Source organism: Thrips palmi, unplaced genomic scaffold (genome assembly GCF_012932325.1).
Source record: "Thrips palmi isolate BJ-2018 unplaced genomic scaffold, TpBJ-2018v1 HiC_scaffold_19, whole genome shotgun sequence".
Lineage (NCBI taxonomy): Eukaryota > Metazoa > Arthropoda > Insecta > Thysanoptera > Thripidae > Thrips > Thrips palmi.
Window position 1 is genome coordinate 251,185 of NW_023144628.1, and position 13,239 is coordinate 264,423.

General features: G+C 64.8%; 1 protein-coding gene across 4 annotated transcripts in view; it reads left to right on the forward strand.

Moving 5' to 3' along the window:
* LOC117645780 (cytochrome b reductase 1) overlaps positions 1-13,239 on the forward strand; it is a 36,224-nt gene that overhangs the window by 10,295 nt on the left and 12,690 nt on the right. For 2 of the 4 annotated variants that reach the window (XM_034386185.1, XM_034386184.1), the window contains exon 2: positions 11,595-11,873. The exons of the other annotated variants lie outside the window; for them this stretch is intronic. In XM_034386185.1, the coding sequence (XP_034242076.1) occupies positions 11,605-11,873 (269 nt within the window). In that variant the 5' untranslated portion in view covers positions 11,595-11,604. The remainder of the gene's footprint in view (positions 1-11,594; positions 11,874-13,239) is intronic. 4 annotated transcript variants of the gene reach the window in all.

Consider the following 13,239-nt stretch of genomic DNA (forward strand, 5'->3'; position numbering starts at 1 on the left):
GGCGGCCGGGGGGACTCGACCCGACCGACCCGGCTCGACTCGGCTCGACTGCAGGCGATCCTGGACAGTTATACCAGCGGCGGAGCCAAGTCTGTCCGCCCGGCTGCCTGCCTGCCCGCCTGCCTGCCTGCCTGGCGGCTCACCTGCGCTGCAGCGGACCTTTAGGCCCGTGCAGGCCGCTGTGCACGCCAACCCACTGCAGGACGGCCGGCCAGGACGGCCAGGACGGCCAGCCAACCGGAGCGTGGTCCTGCTCGGCGTGGACGGCGCGGCGTGACCCTGGAAGCGGTTCCCTGCGTCGCCGCGCTCCAGGACGGGGCGCTGCGGTCGCCAGCGCGGCCAGCGCGGCCTGCGATCGCGCGTCTAGCGCCGAGGTGCGACGGCTGCGGCGCGGCGCGGCCAGGACACACTCCTCACTCCTCGAATACTCGACACTCCTCGTCTCTGCAATTTGCAAGCCCGCGCCACTCGCCGCCACTTTCGACGGGTGACTAAGGCAGGGCTGGCCTCAAGCGCGGCCTTGTGGTCGTGGGCGCTGTGGGCCTTGTGGGTGGCCGCGGCATGGGCGGGGCGTCGCGTCGCGTCGCGTGTGCACCGTGAATCACACCGGTTATAAAATGGGATGGCGCCGATGATGCGAGTCCGGCGTCAGGGCGTTTGGCGTCGCATCGCGTGCGCCGTGCAGGCCGTGCAGTGCGGCAGGTGGACGCCAAAGTGGGACCGGCGCGGACTTCCGCCGCGACGCCGCCGGCGCACAGTGGGCCAGAAGACCGGTGGAGGCGGCCAAAACTCTAGACGCGTTTCGAGCTCCATAGTTGCCAAGCAGGACTCGAACCGAACGTATGACCCCACGAATGGATGCCTCGTTCGGAGAGCAATCCATTGATGGGGTCACACGTTCGGTTCGAGTCCCATTTAGCGACCCTGGAGCTCAAAACGCGTCTAGAGTTTTGGCCGCCTCCACCCGTCTTCTGGCCCACTGTGCGCCGGCCGCCCTGGTCGATCTGCTTCGACGCGCTGCCTCTGTCGCTCTCGTGGGGTGTGCCGTGGGGGTGCGAGAGAGACAGACGGGCTGGCCGTGTCGCGGCACTGCTTGCCTGCACCACGGCCTGCACGGCCACCGGGCACAAAGCCCGAGCCCAGCCCGCACGGCAGCGGCACCGCGGCATTGTTTGTTTATGTTGGAGAGCGCGGCGCCTGGCTCGCCTGCACCGCCTCTCTGTCTCTGTCCCTCTCGCGCCCTACCCCTGCGGCCCGCGCGGGACGGCCCGTGAGTGCGAGAGAGACGGCGACGAGAGCGCGCTTCGGAATGGCTCGGCCGACTGCTGCAGCCGGGCGGGGGAGCAAGCGCCTTGTTACGTAAATTATTGCACGCTTTGGATTTAAGACCGGGAATGCAATTGGAAACCATGACCACGGCGGCAAGGAAAATGTATGACGGGACGGAAACGAGAGTGTTGAAAGGCGGGCACTCATCGAACACGTTCTAAGCCGTGTAATCCTCCAGTAGGACTCAAATCAAACCCATGATCCAGCACACTCGGAAGAGTGTGTGACGCGAGTCATTTCAAAGGACAATGGTGGTCGAAAACGTGTCCAGAATTCGGTTCGCCTGAACTTGTCTCTACCTCTGGGCCACCCTGCAAACCTGCGACGCCGTCCCCGCCCGCCGCTCGCCGCGGCTACTCGTCTTTGTCCTCGCGGACGCAACGCAACGTGGAAACGACGAACGACAACGTGAAACAATTCGTCCTCGGCGCCCGCCTTTGTGTGCTCGGCGAAACTGGCGAAACTGTAGCGCGGAGGGTCATGTGCATGAATGATGCGCCACGCACAGTGGGCCAGAAGACCGGTGGAAGCGGCCAAAACTCCAGACGCGTTTTGAGCTCTTAAGTCCCTAAACAGGCCTCGAAACGAACGTGTGACCCCACCAATGGATTCCTCGTTCGGAGAGCAATCCATTGGTGGGGTCACACGTTCGGTTCGAGTCCCATTTAGCGACTCTGGAGCTCAAAACGCGTCGAGAGTTTTGGCCGCCTCCGCCGGCTTCTGGCCCACTGTGGCCCGCCTCGCCACGCCACGCCACGCCGCGCCACGCCACGCCACGCCACGCCACGCCACGCCACGCCACGCCACGCCACGCCACGCCGCGCCACGCCACGCCACGCCACGCCACGCCACGCCACGCCACGCCGCGCGCACGCACCGTGTTCATAGGCAGTTCAGGCGGTGCAGCGGCCCGTGGGACGGCCGGCTGGTTCCGGACTCGTGCTGTCTCTCTCGCACCCCTACGGCCCTACGGCACGCCTCCATGAGTGCGAGAGAGACAGAGCCACGAAGCACCGTCTCGGAATCAGCCAAGCCAGCCAGCCAGCCAAGCCAGGCCCACACGCACTCTCTCCAATAATCATCAGGAGGGACATGAAAGTGACATGGATGCATCTCGGTGGCGTACTGTGTGGCTCGGCCAATGACTCGGCCCGCTCGGCTTGCTTAGCGACGCGCCCCAGCGAAACCCCGCGCCGCGCCGCACCGCCACGGCCTGCCATGGAGCCATGCAGGGCACTGGCAGGGCCGGCAGGGCGAGGGGCCGGTGGGGCCTGGAGAAAGTCAAGAGTCAAGCCCGCGCAGCACAAGCAAGCACAAGCCGTGGCGCGCCGTGGACCAGCCAGCCTAGGCCAGCCCATGCATGCCAGCCTCGCTGCCTCCGGACGAACGCCATGCGCTCTGGATGCACTCCCTGGATGCACTCCGTACTGCACCGTCCGCACGTCTGCGCGTCTGCGCCGCTCTGAGGCCGAAAAGCCTTTGTTTGTTTGTTGTTCTGCTCCGGTGTGCTGCCGCTGCTGCTGCATGCTGTCATTGTGGTGCCTCGGTTGCATGCCGCCATGCCGCCCCGGGTGTCGTGCCGTCATTCCGTCATGCGGACCAAACCGCTTTCAACTTTCGACCGATTTTTGTGCAGCGTCAGCGCGTAATGGGTTACACCCCCGCCCCCGCCCCCTCCCCTCCCCCGCGGCGAGCGCACCGCCGGAACCGACCGAGCACCGCGTCGACCGCCACCGAGAGCGACGCCGCGACGCCGAGAGTGAAAATTAACGGCGTCCGCGACGCGGCATCGACGGAAAACAAGCCAACAGGCCCGGGGACGTTGTTGATGCCGCCCGCGCGCTGTGCATCATAGGCCCGTCGGGAGGGGAGGACGTGGAGGCAGTCTCCTCGAGCCTAGTCACTCTTGTTACCGCCGCACCGCCGGCAGCAGGGCGCGCCTCGGGCGGGGCGGGGCGGGGCGGCGGGGGCGTGCACACGCAACAAAACCAAACCACGCGGCCTGAATACAAGCTTGACGTCGCGACATGACCGTACATGCTGAATGCAGGCAGCTTGGCAACAACTTGAGAGATGCGTGCCCCCACCCCACCCCGCGCCACATCACGAATCCACACAATCCTGTGTATGACGTGACGTGCTTTCCTACAGTGCCGCGGCGCGCCACCGTTTATTCCCTTTGCAAGCGGAGAGGGAAAATGAAAAAGGTGATGGAGCAGAGCGACTTTATTCGGCCGTCATCCTGTCTCTCTCGCACTCCCAGGGCGTGTCGTGAGGGTGCGAGGGAGACGGATAGCGACGAAACGGCTTTTATTTGAGTCCGAAATGGCATACGATCACACTGAAAAACCAAACGTGGTCCAGACCGCACCACTGGTGTGGTCAGATGGGTGCCATTTTGACCACATCAGTTGGTGTGGTGTAGACCACGTTTGGCCACATTTGGTGTGGTCTAGACCACGTTTGGCCAGGTTTGGTGTGGTTTAGACCACATTTGGTTTTTCAGTGCAGTTGTGGTCCAGCCCGTAATGGTAATGGTAATTGGGGTCGGCAGCCCGCCGCACGCCGCTGTGCTGCCTCTGCCTACCTGCCGGGCGCCCCCCCCCCCCCCCCTTTTCCCTGCCCCCGCAGTCGTGACCGCCGATGCAATGCACCGTGCAGCCGGGGAGTCGTATCGTCGCTCTGTCTCTCTCGCACTCATGGAGCTCTCCGTATGGGTGTGAGAGAGCAGGGTTTATACAAACCTTGAAAACCTTGAAATCAGGGAAAAGTCAGGGAAAAAAATAGGGTCAGGGAAATCAGGGAAATGTCAGGGAATTTCGCAAAATGCAGCAGAATGTCAGGGAAAAATATATTTGCTGCGACACTGGACCTGTTTGCTGGACAACTGCGGAGGAGAGCGCGAGACACCGGCCGTTCGAGTTCAACTCAATCAATGTTTTGATGCGCTCAAATGTCAGGGAAATTTGCAATTTCGCGTCAGGGAAATCAGGGAAAAGTCAGGGAAATTCTCACTATTTTTTTGTATAAACCCTGGAGAGACAGAGCGACAAACCGCTCTTCTGAACCGGCCGATAGGCGTGCACCGAGGGCTCGTCGATGTCGCCGCTAAAAGGCCCCCTCCCGCGGCTCGCCGTGACCACCGAGACGGAGGCCTCGGGGCCCCGCGGCTCGAGCCGCGAGTCGCGTCTCTCATTTGCGAAGCCGGGCCGCCACCGCCACGGCGCCGCGCGGCCAGGGCCCTGCCTGGCGCAGCCTGGCTCTGCTAATGGCGGGGAAGACTCAGCTGGTTTGAAGCCAATCTCGAAAGTGTCATCTCCCGAAGGCTGCGCCGTGCCCTCGCTGCTGCTGCTGGCCCTGCTGGAGAAAGCGCGACGAGTCGCCACCGCCCCGGCAAGCCCGGCAAGCCCGCCAAGCCCTCCAAGTACGGTTTCGTCTCAAATTTGCCTCGCCGCACACACGACTTGCTTTGCTCCGTGTCATTCTCTCTCTTTCTTCTCCGGGCGTTATTCTTTTGTTTCGGCGCGGTGCTCGCGGTGCACAGTGCACACACCACATCGCGCGTCCGCGCGTTCGGCGAGCGAGGCGCTGGCGGGCATGGCGGCGCACAGTGGGCCAGAAGACCGGTGGAGGCGGCCAAAACTCTAGACGCGTTTTGTGCTCCAGAGTCGCTAAACAGGCCTCGAACCGAACGTGTGACCCCACCAATGGATTGCTCTCCGAACGAGGAATCCATTGGTGGGGTAACACGTCCAGTTCGAGGCCTGTTAAGCGACTCTGGAGCTCAAGACGCGTCTAGAGTTTTGGCCGCCTCCACCGGTCTTCTGGCCCACTCTGCGGCGTGGCATGACGCCGCGGACGACGCGTTTCCGGGCTGTCGTGCTGTCACGTTCTCGATTGGGACTCGACTCGAACTCCAATCGATCCCTCGTTCAAGGGACGAAGGGCGACCCGTTGGCGCCGCCGTGTGTTCGATTCGCGTCCCGCTTTGTGGAGCCAGGAGCGTGGCGCGTAGCAGAGTCTGAACGTGTTGTGTGCGCCTGAACGGGTCGCCTGGCCCACTGTGCGCGGTTGCGTCGCCCTGTCTCTCTCGCGCCCATCGGGGCGCCCCGTCGGGGTGCGAGAGAGACCGACGCCGCCCACCGGACGGGACGCTGGGCGCTGTCCGTCTCGCAGGACATTACATTACCATTTCAGAGGGCTGAAAAGCGATCCGCATTATTCACTATTCACGCCTCAAGGCCAGCAGCACTGCGCGGCTCCGCGGCACCGCACTGGCAGCCACTGCCCCAGTTGGCCGACCACGCCCTGCCCGCCCGGCTGGCCGTGCCCGCCGTGCCCGCGCGGGGTAAGGCAGGTGGAGTGGATTGGCGGCCGAATCACGCCCCAGAGAGACTCGCGGCGAATGGGCTTTACATGGCGCAGCTGCCGGGACTGCCGGGCTTAGCCGAAGAGCGCGACGCTACTGCGGATGTGCTATACTTGGCAATGTGCGGTACACTTTAGCTCTTCCGCAACCCAACCCGTTGTGCCCGAAAAACGTCCCCCCTTGCAATGGGGCGGCGTTAGATTTCACATCTAACTCTGTTAGTCCAGGCCGGACCGCTCGCTGCCTCGCAGAGTTGACCCTAATTGAACAATTAACGTTAGGGTAATGGGCTGCGGGGGCGGGCTGCTGCTGTGCGTGGCGCGGCGCGGCGCGGCGCGGCCCGGGCGGAAGGCGAGGCGGTCCAGCGATGCGGCGGCACGGAGTCGGGGGACGCGACGCAACGCGGCGCAGCGCGGCGAGGCGACGCTGACGAGGAGGACGGCGATGAGCTTAGCTGCTAATGCGGCGTGCAGCGCTCGTCGGCGTCCCTCGCGCCCGCAGGCCGCAGGGCCCGCAGGCTGTCCGAACGGCCCCAACAGCAGCGCTGCGTCGCTCTGTCTCTCTCGCACCCCTGCGGAGCGCGCCAAGAGTGCGAGGGAGATGGAGCGACGAAAGAAGCGCTCCTCTGCCGTCTGATTCCGAGCACTGCTTTCGTCGCTCTGTCTCTCTCGCACCCCTGCGGAGCGCGCCAAGAGTGCGAGGGAGACGGAGCGACGAAGCAGTGTTCGGAATCAGACGGCTGGCTGCTGCCGCTGTTGTCGCTGCCGTCGTGCGGCGTCCACGTCGTCGTCGCGCACGTGACGAGGGCGCGGCGGACGTGTGTCTGGGACGTGCGTCGGGGACGGCCTCGTCGGCCACGTCGGCCACGTCGGCCACCCGCGGAAGGGGTCCCCGATCCAGCAGCAGCTCGCCGTCAAGGACTCGCGTCCGCGGCGCGCCGTGGCGCCACGTCCCCCGGCAAGGAGGGCCGGCAGGGCCGGCAGGGCCGCGGCGGGGCGGCAAGACACCCACGATTACTTAGTCGGCGTGCACGTGTGTGCTTTTTGCCGCGGAACGAACAGTGCCCCTCCCCTGCGTCGGCCTGCTCCGCCTCTCCGCCACGAAACACGAAACGCATAACGCCGCCAGTCTTGCCGAGGCTTGCCGAGGCTTGCCGAGGCTTGCCGTCCTGCGGTGTTTATTATTTCCTAGTTGGGTGCGTGCCTCGGTGCCTCGCCCCAGACGGGGGCTGTCGTTAAACTAATTTTAGAAGAAGAGCAGCGCCCTGCGCTCCTGCGCCCCTGCGCACCGATTCCAAACAGTGCCCTCGTCGCGCTGCCCGCGCTGTCTCTGTCTCACTCTCACTCCCAGCCCTCCATGGGACGCCCCACGAGTGCGAGAGAGACAGCGCTATGCCGTGATTGCGGCGTTGCGGACGCTCCCCGTCCCGATGAGGGCTGCGATTGAAAATAGACAGCTCCGAGCCACGCCCGGCCGGCCGCCCGTTCCGGCTGCTGTGGGTGATAATGATTGCCCCCGCGCGCGCGCGCGCGTGTGTGTGTGTGTGTGTGTGTGTGTGTGTGCGCGCGTGCGTGCGCGTGCGTGTGTGTGTGTGTGTGTGTGTGTGTGTGCGTGTGTGTGCGTGTGTGTGTGTGCGTGTGTGTGTGTGTGAACTAAACGCACCATGGGCGCGGAGAGCGCGGTGGCAGCAGGCAGGCTGAGCAGGAAGTGAGAGAGTCCGTCTGTATTCATCTCGACAGGATTTTATTTAGTCGACCGATAGGGCCGAAGGGACGGCCGGCCCAGGGCGGCCCAGGGCCAAGCCCTTCGCCACCAAAGCCAAACAACAGTGGCGTGGAGCATAGATAGATAGCGGCCCCCCTCGCCGTTTCGGTTCGGTTCGTTCCTCGGCGTGCGCGGTGCACTGCAGGGAAGGCAGTGCCGTCGAGACAGAAGGGTAGTGGCCTGCTTGATGTGCCAGAGGCGGCCAGAGGTCACTACCGGCACTCGGCGTCGCGTCGCTCGGCGTCGCTCGGCGTCGCTCGGCGTTCGGTTGCAGCGGGATCTCTCGGCTTGCATAGGCGTCGCGGCGCCGTCGTGACCCGAGCTGAGCCGAGCCGAGCCGAGTCGAGCTGAGCTGAGCCGAGCCGAGCCGAGCCGAGCCGAGCCGAGCCGAGCTAGGCCCTGGAGGAGCACGGGGACGGGGACGGGCAATCCGGGGTCTTCTCTTCGCTCCGCGCTTGCCGCCCCTCCCTCCATGCTCTGCTCGCTGTGCTCCTTGCTCGTGACGGAACCCAGGCTCGCGGAGCTCGCGGTGCGCGGCGCCAGTGTAATCTCGTGCCCCCCCCCCCTCCTCCCCACCTGCGAATGCCTCGCCGCGCTGAATATATTGTGCACAAGTCCCATGGGCCAACCAGCGAGTGTGCGCGGTGACGTCACTGCACGGCGCCGCCATTGGCTGCCATCGGCCCGACCGACAGCTCGGCGACGAGGAAGCGGCTTCTCGGGTTCGTGCTGATGGTGTTCTTGTCGTCGCCCTTATCACCGGCTCGCAAAAACGAAATGCCCCGCGCTACTACTGACGCTGGACGGCCTGGATGGGCCTGGACGAGGCGGAAAGGAAGTGACGGGTCGTCTGTCCCTGTCTTTGAGCGAATCTCATCCGCCGCCTTCCACCGCCGGGCGACAGGGAGTGCCAACACGACAGAATGAAAGCGATTCGTTGATGTGTACCCCGTCAACAGTGAGCGTTCGGACGCTGCAAAAAAAAGGTCACGAAGTAAAACTCAATTAAAAACCAAATCATCTTTTGCATGTGGTATTGCGTCTAATGTCCGCCGTTTGGAAGGCTGGGAGGCTGGAAGGCGCGAGACGCCTGGAGCCGGAGTGCTTGTTACGTTAGCAGTCCTGGCTGGCGGCGCTGGCGGCGCTCGCGGCCCGACCAGACCAAGCCGAGGACCAAGCCCGACCGCATGACACACAGACGGGCAGCGCGGCAGAGCCAAGTAGTGGTGGAGGCGCTCGCGAAGTCGGCGCGGCCGCGCGCCACGCCACGCCGCGCCACGCCGCGGGAATCTGATGAGGCGCAATTGGCCGAAACGCCCACGGCCATGTTGGCCGAGAAGCTGGAGGAGAGGAAGGGGAGGGGGTCGCCGCCGTGGGGCACACCAGGCACACCACACAGTGACCAATGCAGCTCGTTGCGTCCGTCGCGCGCGGAGGTGTACTGGCGTCCTGGCGTCCTGGCGTCCTGGCGCGTCCGCGGAGCCGGACTGGACGCTAACGGGTAACGGATGGCGACGACACTGCCAGCACTTGCACGGCCAAACGACGCCGGCTGTCTGTTCTTCCTTGTTGTTGTTGTTTTTGTGGCCGTGGTCATTTCGACGGCCAGCAGCGGCAGCGGACCGCGACGACCGGATCGCGTCCTTCCCCGGCACGCCGTGCCACGCCGTGCCACGCCGGTGCATCATCGCGGCCAGGACCGTGCACGGCGTGGCACGGCGTGCCGTGATTCGGGATTGTGCGCCGGTCACCAGGAAACCCCTCCCCTTGCTCCGCCGCGTCGCTGTCTGTCTCCCTCGCTCTCGTGGCGCGTCGGCGCGTCGCGTCGGCGCGTCGCGTGGGGGTGCGAGAGAGACGGAGCGACGACACGGTCCTCCGGAATCAGGCGCAGGGCTCGGCGCAGCGCTCCGCACCAGTGTGGGCGGTGGCAACTCTGGTTGCGTTTTGAGGGCGAAAACAGTCCTGGAATGGGACTCAGTCGAATCAATATGGGTTGTCCGTCGATCGAGGCAGGCACCGCCACTTGTTCGATGATTCCAAACCCTCTCGGCTACACTCTAAATATGGGGTGCCCAGCAACTGGGCGCCTTTGTCGCCCGCCCCACTTTTTAGGGTGCCAAATGTCGCCCAGTTTCTGGGCACCTTTGTCACCCAGTCTCGGCGTGGACAAATCATACAGCAACCGGCCCTCTCCCATGGTAGAGGATGCACAGGTGTCTAGTTCCTGGGTGACTAAGGTGCCCAGATTCTGGCCACCTTTGGCACCTTAGTCGCTGCTGAGCCATGGGTGAAGGCAGGTTCCTTTGTGGATTGTCCACCCCTAGACTGGGCGACAAAGGTGCCCAGAAACTGGGCGACATTTGGCACCCTAAAAAGTGGGGCGGGCGACAAAGGCGCCCAGTTTCTGGACACCCTACATTTAGAGTGTAGGCTCGACTGGCCGTCTCCTGGCCAGGGCCGCTGTTTTGGTCCATCCAAGTAAAAGTGCAGTTTGCCGCGCTGCGCTGCACAGCGACCGGATCCTGCAAAAAGCGGGCACCGGTTGAGGGGGGGGGGAGGAGCTGCTCCGTGCCCCGGCTCCAGTCAGACAGAGTTCCTCTGTTTTTCCCCACTTCGTGCATGATCGCGCCCCGAGTCGTTCGTTTTCGGATCGTGTTCCGGCCCGATTTTGATTCAATTTTTTTTTGGTTTCTCTTTTTTGGGGTCTCGTTCGCTTCCTCTCCGGGCGTCTCGTTGTTGTTGTCGGGAAAGTCTGGCGGTGCGTCGCATCTCCCCGCCAGCATCGGCGGCATCGCCGCCCCGATCTGCAGAGTGAATCCGCACGCTCTGTCCCTCTCGCACTCTCGGCGTGTCCCGTTGGGGCGCGAGAGAGGCGGAGTCAGCTTCGGAATAGGTCTGCCCGGCTGGAGTGCAACGGCTCCGTGCCGTACAAGGAAGGGGGGGAGAGAGAGAGACAGAAAGAGAAAGAGAGAGAGAGAGAGAGAGAGAGAGAGAGAGAGAGAGAGAGAGAGAGAGAGAGAGAGAGAGAGAGAGAGAGAGAGAGAGAGAGAGAGAGAGAGAGAGAGATAGCCCTCTGCGCGCTGATTCCCTGGCGACGCGCGAGCCCCTGCCGCGGCCCGGGTAGGCAACCCTCCCGCGTAGGCGCACGGCCTGGCGGCCGGCGGCCTACCCCGCACGGCGTTCCGTGCCGCCACCCGAAGCCGCCTCCTCCGCCGGTTTCTCTTTCTCTCATCGAAAAGCAGTCCGGCCGTTTGTGAATGGGCGGCCAGTGCCGGCTTGGCCCCGCCTCGGCCACGCGGCTACGCCCGTGTTGCGCCAAAGTGCGCGTTTGGCATTTGGCTGGCCACGCCGCGTCGCACCGCCGCGAGCCACAGAGGCGGAAAGCAGGGGGCGTGCCGCGTGGTGCCGCACCGCCGGCAGTCGTTCCGTCGCTCTGTCTCCCTCGCACCCCTACGGGGCGCGCCATGGGTGCGAGAGAGACAGAGCGACGAGACGACTGTTCTGAATCAGCCTGCTGGATGACTGGGACGGGAATTATCGCAACTCGCGCACCGCCCCGTGAGTGCGAGAGAGACAGAGCGACCGAAGCTCTAGTCGGAATCAGTGAGTAAGTCGGCGAGGCTTTTTGTTGGTGTGGCGAAACCCGGGTGGGCTGCTAGCGCTGCTAGCGCTGCTACTGGCCGAATGCCGAATCGTGTCACCGGGAGGGTAAGCCGGTTGCCCCATTGGCGTGGCACGGCGCGGTCTTCGGGGACGCTCGGCGTTCGGCGGCAACGCCATCTTGGTGGAGAGTGCGCCGCCACGCCAGGCCACGCCTTCCCCGCACATTCCTGTCGTCCTTTCATCCGTCCGACCGACTGCAGTGCAGAGTGGTGCAGTGCAAACGCAGCGCGGCCAGCCGAGCCATTCCGAACAACGCTTTCATCGCTCTGTCTCTGTCGCACTAGGAGAGCGCTCCGCACAGGTGCGAGAGAGACAGAGCGAAACGCGGTGCGGAGTCAGTCCACAGAGAAAGGAGGAAACGGGCGGGGGAAAAAATGAGGAAGTGAGACATACTTGCACGTCGATGAGATGTTGATATTGTTGTTCCCGGCTCGCCGCTCACGCTTTGTTGTTTTTGTTGTTGTTGCAGGTGAGTCGGCATGGCGGGGAGCGCGTCCAGCCCTTCGGCCAGCCCTACGGTCAGCCCGGACCGCTGGACCGACACGTCGCGTTCTCTGCACCGGTCGTCGTCGAGCGCGGCTAGGAAGGCGCAGCAAGCCGAGCTGGCCCGCCAGGCCCGCCAGGCGGCAATGGCCCACCAGGCCCACCAGGCCGCCCTGGCCCACCAGCAGAGCGAGAGCGAGCAGAGCCACCAGCCGACCCTGCCGCGTCTGCCGACAAGGGCCCCCAGACCGTCCAAAGCCCACCGGTGTGTCCCCAAGCCCCGACCCGAGCCCCCGCAGCCCCTTGCCAGCCTTGCCCGTGGCATGCCAGCTTCGTCCTCCTGGTCCTCTCGCTTGGGCATGAAGGGCCTCGGGGCCTCGGCCCGCTTCTTGTTCGTCGGCTTGGGGAGGCTTCCACTCGGCCTCGGCTCGGCCTTGACCTTTGACGCCTCTGGCCGAACCGGAGCAGCCTGGCCTGACTTGGCCTGGCCTGACTTGGCCTGGCCTGACTTGGCCTGGCCTGACTTGGCCTGGCCTGACTTGGCCTGACTTGGCCTGGCCTGACTTGGCCTGGCCTGACTTGGCCTGGCCTGACTTGGCCTGGCCTGACTTGGCCTGGCCTGACTTGGCCTGGCCTGACTTGGCCTGACTTGGCCTGGCCTGACTTGGCCTGGCCTGACTTGGCCTGGCCTGACTTGGCCTGGCCTGACTTGGCCTGACTTGGCCTGGCCTGACTTGGCCTGGCCTGACTTGGCCTGGCCTGACTTGGCCTGGCCTGACTTGGCCTGGCCTGACTTGGCCTGGCCTGACTTGGCCTGGCCTGACTTGGCCTGACTTGGCCTGGCCTGACTTGGCCTGGCCTAGGCTGCTCAGCATGCCGTGGACGTGACGACGTGACGGGACGAGGACGAGACTGACGCTAGTGGAGCTACTAACGCTTAACGCTCTGCCCTGGCTCTGCCGGGCCGGCGCGCTCGCTTCCCGATGGCCGCGACCGTCCGGCGCGGTCCGGCACGGCGAGCCAGGCCAGGTACACCCGATTTAAATACACACTGCGACGCGCGTCGCCTGGAAAGCGAGGGGCGGGACTGTCCCGGGGACGGCGCCGCCAGTCGGCCGCCCAGTCTGTCAGTCACTCTCACCCGGCACGGCCGGCACGGCCGACGCGGGGGGACATTGTGCACCGAGGACGTGCCCTGCACGGCAAGGCTCGGTCCCTCTCGCACCCCTGCGGTACCCTACCGGATGTTCCGTGAGTGCGAGAGGGACAGCGACGAATGGGCCGGGCTATTGGTTTGTTTGGAAAGCGCGGTGCGCCAGGCCCCGCCAGGCCCTGCCAGGCCCCGCCAGGCCGGTCAACAGAAGCGGACATGCGCAACAGTGCGGCGACGGCGTCGCGCGAGCGGTAATGCATGCGTGGCTGCAGTCCAACGGCGCAGCGCGCAGCTGTCGCGAAGGCTGCAGTCCCTTTCCTAGCAGAGCCCCGACGATCTGTCTCCCTCGCACCCCTTCGGGAAGCCCTGGAGTGCGAGTGAGACAGCGAGGAGAGCGCCATTTGCAATGAGCCTGGCTGGCGCCGGGTAGGCAGCCCGCAGACGAAACAGTGAGGGCCGAGGGGCCCAGGACCAGGAC